This window comes from Daucus carota, chromosome 2 (assembly GCF_001625215.2).
Source record: "Daucus carota subsp. sativus chromosome 2, DH1 v3.0, whole genome shotgun sequence".
Classification (NCBI taxonomy): Eukaryota; Viridiplantae; Streptophyta; class Magnoliopsida; order Apiales; family Apiaceae; genus Daucus; species Daucus carota.
The window spans coordinates 16,154,500-16,160,778 of record NC_030382.2 but is presented as its reverse complement, the minus strand read 5'-3'; the positions used below and the strand labels follow the sequence as shown (position 1 = coordinate 16,160,778).

At 39.7% G+C, this 6,279-nt stretch overlaps 1 protein-coding gene across 1 annotated transcript; it reads left to right on the top strand.

Annotated features, from left to right (window-relative positions):
* Positions 1 to 2,142: 2,142 nt before the first annotated feature.
* LOC135150386 (uncharacterized) lies at positions 2,143 to 2,889 on the top strand. The gene has a single exon (XM_064086669.1). It carries the CDS (start codon positions 2,143 to 2,145, stop codon positions 2,887 to 2,889), a length of 747 nt encoding a protein of 248 aa, XP_063942739.1.
* Positions 2,890 to 6,279: the final 3,390 nt, after the last annotated feature.

Below are 6,279 nucleotides of genomic sequence, written 5' to 3'. Positions count from 1 at the left end.
CCAAACGTCTGGCTCTAGCATCCACCTTACTAAGGACCAAGGGCTTCGCATCTAAAGCCAAGTCTGATGCTGATGATGTAATCTCATCCTACTGCACTCGAAGAAACATTTCTCAATACTTTCGGAGGATGAAGGGTGTAACAAAATCTCAGCCATCTGACTTCCGTGAAGACCCTGTGGATCTGGAAGTTCTTCACCAGCTAGCTCTGGCTCGTGAAAGAAAGAAGCGTGGAGAATCCACTGCAGCTGAAGAGCCTACTCAGAATGAGCCTTCTACTCCAATTATTCACTATTCTGATGCTGAAGAAGGAGAAGTCACTCATTCTGAGTGAATAGATTGATTAGGATATTTGTTAGATATGTTCAAGGAACATCCTTTTGTAATCTATTTGTGATCATGGTTTAATGTTTAATGCAAGCCATAAACTTTTGCTATTTACATTCTATTGTTTAAATCTTTGTCTTATCTGTTAGTTGAGTTATCCTCTAGGAAATTTGCATGTTATGTTAACAAACAAATAGGGGGAGATTGAAAGGCATATGTTCAGCCTATTTGTATTTAAAGAGGTACAACTCAACTCAGATAAGAAAGCTCAGTAAATAGCAAGTCATCGGAATCAGTACGAAGAACGTCAAATGATTTATGGAAATCATATGTCAGATAAGTTCCAGGATGCTGCTGCACGCCACTGAAAGAAGTTCATTAATATGTTCAAGCCTCAGTGCACAAATAATCTTTTGTGGCACGTCCAGGAATTCAGAAGACATAAAGTTTCTATACTTTATTTCATCAGAAGATTCCATTTAATGAAGATGTACGTACAAGACGAAGACTCGACGAACTAACCAAATTCTTATTGTTTATTTGACGAAGAATATTTGATTTAACTAGATACAGATGAACCAGACAGTACATCTATGTATCAGTTATCCAAATTAAATATTTGAAGTCAAGCAGAAGTGGTAGTTCGCTCGTTCGACAAATCAAGAAGAAATTATTCAAGTTTAAAGAAGACCGGAAGTTGTTCTACTGAAGATTGTGTGATTAAATATTTTAATAGACTATTATTTCACTTCTCAAATAATTATATTAATTATGTAATTTATTTATTAAATTAATTCACTCTCGAATTAATTTAATTTATGAATTTATATGATTAAATTAATTAAGTGAATAATTTTCTATTTTAATATACCATTTTATTTCTTTATTTAATCACAAAAATCACCTCAGCAAGACAATTCTGGATTGTCTTGCCGAGTGGATTCATCATGCTTCCAAGACAATTCTTCATTGTCTGCATTAGCCTTGATTGAATCAGCAAGACAATCTCTAATTGTCTTGCCGATTCATTTCAATGGTGTGCAAGACAATCCTTGAAGATTGTCTTGCCGAAGGCATGTGTAAGTCTGCAAGACAATCTGTTTGTCTTGTCTTGCCGAGAGACACACTTCCAGCAAGACAATCTGTTTGTCTTGTCTTGCCGAATGCTTAAGGTGTGCAAGACAATCCTCCATTGTCTTGCCGTTTGTAGTGTTTGTCTTTCTGACAAAGGAATTGTCTTCCCTTCCCTTTTGATTGTCTTACTGACTTGGTTGAAGCTTGGTAGACAATCTGAGATTGTCTTCCCTTGCCCCTTATTGTCTTGCCCAAGCCTAGATTGTCTTACCCTTCTTGTAATTGTCTTTGCTAGCTTGTAATTGTCTTGTCTAGTGATTGTCTTGCATGTACAAAGCCTTGCCTATAAATATGGCTTGGTTTCTTCATTTGAAAGTGTTCATTCACTTTGTATTCAAAGCATTTGTAAAGCTTTCAAGTTGTTAGTAACTTGCTTGTTCGTTATATCCACAGTTTTCTGTGCTTTGATAACCCGGTTGTTTTAATCACTAAATCTAGAATATACCCTGTCGAATTTATTCTACGAACTTTAGTGGACATTAAAACTGAACCATATTAATTATATAACGACTTCAAACATTGTTATATTAATTAATTATAATCTGATTAACAAATCATATTCAATCAGATTCACTTCCGCGACGATTTGGTACTGATTGTATTCAACCCCCCCCCTTCTACAATCATATCTGGACCTAACAGATTCTCACACTTTTCTTTTTAAGTTTCTCTCAGAAAGGGATATGAACGCAGTTTTTGCGAGAGGCACTTGGTACTTTGAAAGAAAACCTCTTGTCTTTAGCATTTGGGGCTCTGATTTTGGGGACAAAAAGCTTACCAGCATCCCTCTCTGGGTTAAATTCAAGAACCTCCCTGATTATTATTGGACCCGGGAAGGGCTGAGCCATGTTGCAAGCTCAATAGGGCCACCTATTTGTGCAGACAAGACTACTTCTCAGCTCAATCCGGTACAATTTGCCAAGATTTGTGTTCGCTACACTGTGGGGGACACATTGCCTGAAGTGATTAAGGTCGCTGTGCTTGATGCTGAAACTAAGGCACTTTCCTCCTCGACTTTTGCTGAAATTGAGGTGTCTTATCCTCAGAGGCCATTAGTGTGTAATGGTTGTAAATCGTCGGGTCATCTTGTGGGAGCTTGTCCCTCTGTCAAGCGCGTTTGGGTGCCCAAGGTGCACAATGATCAGCCCTCTGTTCAGAATGATCAGCCCCCTGCTGCAGATACAGCTGCTATGCCTAATACCACTGTGGAGCATCAAGCTAACAAGCCTCCTTCTTTTGAGCTTTTTGTTGAGCTTACTGGTGAGTCATTTGCTAAGGGCACATCTGTCGCAGCACCTGTGCCGGCTGCTACTGTTGATAAACCGGAGGAATGGACCACTGTCAAAGGCAAGAAATCTAGTCCTCCTAAGACTCGTAGCCAGTTGAAGAAGGCCAGAAAGGCAGTGGGGAGGAATTCCCCTCAAAAGTAATAGTCATGATCATGTTTTTTTGTTCCTACAACACGAGAGGGCTTAATAATAAGATTTCCTATTATAAGGATTTTATTGCTGCTACTAAAGTTGATTTTGTAGCCCTCCTGGAAACTCATGTTAAAAAGGAAAATGCAGCTTTTATTTCTAAATTAGTGGCTCCTAAATTTCAGTGGCTTTTTAATTATGAATGCCACCATAATGGAAGAATCTGGCTCGGATGGGATCCTGCTGCTTGGACAGTATCTCATATTGTGGTCCATTCTCAGCACATCTCCTGTAAAGTTTCTTCTCTTAAATCTCAGCTGTCTTTTTTTGTTTCTTTCATATATGCTTCTAATGACTATATTGAAAGACGAAATCTCTGGTGTGACTTGATTAATTTCAAAGCCTCCTTACCTGCTGATTCTCCTTGGGCTCTAACGGGTGACTTTAATGTTTGCCTCAAGCTTGATGAAGCTAGTAATAATCCTAATATCATTACGACTGCTATGAGGGAATTTAGAGATATTGTGGATACATTGGATATCTTTGATCTGAATTTTTCAGGGAAATTCTACACTTGGTGGGATAGTAATCTCAGCTCTCCAATCTTTAAGAAGCTGGACAGAGTCCTCGTCAATGCGAACTGGCCTGATGTTTTTCCTCTCTCTCGAGCTCAATTTTTCTCTCGAGGCTTATCTGATCATAGTCCTGCAATGACTTACCTTGGAGTTGAGGCCCCTAAGTTGTTCAAACCATTTCAGGTTTTCCAACATATCATTGAGAATCCCAGTTTTCTACACACTGTGGACAGTGCTTGGTGTGAACCGATTCATGGTGATCCATGGTTTATTTTATCAATGAAACTAAAAAGAGTAAAAACTGCTCTAAAACAGCTCAATCACTCTAGTGGAAATCTTCATGAAGCTGTTCTCTCCACCAGAAATGCTCTTCTCACTTACCAGGAACATCTTCCTGCCAACCCATCAGCTGCTGCTATGAATATCGAGGAGCATCTGTGCTCTGCCTATTCTAAAGCTCTAGCCCTCGAGGAAATTTTCTTAAAACAAAAATCTAGAGTTCAATGGATTGAACTTGGCAACGGAAACAACTCCTTCTTTCATCATTCTTGTAAAGGGAGATGGAATTCTAACAAATTGTTGGCTATGGAAGATCATAATGGGAATGTTGTTACTGATCATAAAGATATTGCTGCTATTGCCACAAGTTACTTTCAAAATCTGCTTGGCTCTTCTCAGCAAGTTAATCTCATGGATTCAAATGTTGAACTCCCTCAGCTCTCTAGCAGTCAACAGAGATATCTATGCACTCCTTTCAATAGAGAAGACATTCTCAACACTCTTAAACGCATGGCTAAGAAGAAGAGCCCTGGGCCGGATGGTCTTACTCCTGAATTTTATTTGGCGGCTTGGCACATCATTGGGGATGAAGTTACTAATGGAATCTTGTACTTCTTTGATTCTCTTCACCTCCCTAATGCCATTAATTCTGTTGCCATCACCCTTGTTCCTAAATGCGAGAATCCCTCTAGAATGGAGCATTATCGTCCAATTTCATGCTGCAACACTCTCTACAAATGCATCACTAAGCTGCTAGTTGGGCGTATGAAACTGATAATTCCCTCACTCATCTCTCACAATCAAACTGCTTTTATTCCCAAGCGAGTTATTGGTGATAATATCATGATTGTTCAAGCGCTATGCAAAGATTACCACCGCAATGATGGCATTCCCAGGTGTGCCTTTAAATTGGATATCCACAAGGCTTTTGATAGCCTAAATTGGGATTTCCTTTTCTCTGCTATGGAACGTATGCTCTTCCCTGCTCAATTTATACTCTGGATCAAATCTTGCATAACTAAGTGTATGATCTCGATCAAGATTAATGGTGTGCTTGAAGGCTATTTCTCCTGCAAAAGTGGTCTCCGTCAAGGAGATCCACTCTCTTCGTATTTGTTTGTAATTAGCCTTGAAGTTCTAACTGCTCTTCTAGCGTATCAAATCCAGAATGCTGAGCACTTCTCTTTTCATTGGCGCACTGATCAGATGAAGCTTAGTCACATTATTTTCGCTGATGATTTGTTTCTTTTCTGCAAAGGTGAAAGTCAATCTATTAACCTTCTGCTTGACGCTGTTATGCAGTTCTCCACTTGGTCTGGCCTGAATCTTAGCCCAAGTAAATGCAGAGGATTTTTCTGTAACGTTCCTGAGAATATTATTAATGATACTCTTCAGCGATATGGTTTCAGTCGTGGTGCTTTACCCATCACTTATCTTGGACTGCCTCTCATTACTAGCAGACTTAACAATCAAATTTGCACGCCGCTGATTCAAAAAATCTGCACAAAAATTGATTGCTGGACTACAAGAATTTTAAGATATAGTGGTCGTCTTCAGCTTCTTAATACTGTACTACAAGGTGTTCAAGGATACTGGAGTATGTACCTATTCCTTCCCAAGAGTGTGCTCAAGCGTCTCCAATCAATCTTTGCCAAATTTTTATGGGCTGGTAATCTTGATGCCAAATGCCAATATAAAGTTGCATGGTCTGACTGCTGTTATACGAAGGATGAAGGTGGCTTGGGCATTAGAGATCTCTTCCTTTGCAATTCAGCTGCTATTTTGTACCAAGTTTGGAGACTCTCCCAACCTGATCCCACTTCCCTCTGGCTTATCTGGGTATACTCGTGCTTTTTAAAACACAAGGCATTCTGGACTGCTAAACTGCCCTACAAATGCCCTTGGAGCCTTCGAAAAATCTTCAACTCTCGATCTTTAGCCTTGCAGTTCATCTCTTATAGAGTGAAGATGGATTCTAAATTTAAAGCATGGCATGACCCATGGTTAACGAACCTCCCTCTGATTGAAAAATTTGGTTCTGGTTTTGTTACTATGATGGACTCAACTCCAGATGCTTTAGTCGGATCCCTAATTATTCATAACCAGTGGTCTGTTGTCTCTACAAATGACCCTCATGTTATCAGCTTCCGCAATATGCTCCAGTCTTGTCCTATTAGTACCAATGATGCTGTCCTTTGGAACGGGGACACATTAGTTAACAGAACTACCATCTTGTATGCCCTTCGACAGGTAAGTCCAACTGTCCCGTGGTGTAGATTCCTATGGCACAGATTTCACATACCTTCATGCTCTTTCATCTCCTGGCTTGCTTGCCGGAATCGTTTGCTCACTAAAGATCGTATGGAATATTTCGAAATGACTGTTCCAGACCCTACTTGCCTTTTATGCCAAAATTACAATGAAACTGTCCAACATTTATTCTCTGAATGCCCTTATACAAGCTTGATGCTGCGAGCATGTCCTTACCCTCTCACCATTAATTGGCAGAATTGGATGCAGGGCTCTTTCTTTGCTGGTAACCTCCCTC

Coding starts and splice junctions, on each gene's coding strand:
- LOC135150386 (XM_064086669.1), top strand. CDS start 2,143: ATGAACGCAGTTTTTGCGAGAGGCACTTGGTACTTTGAAAGAAAACCT.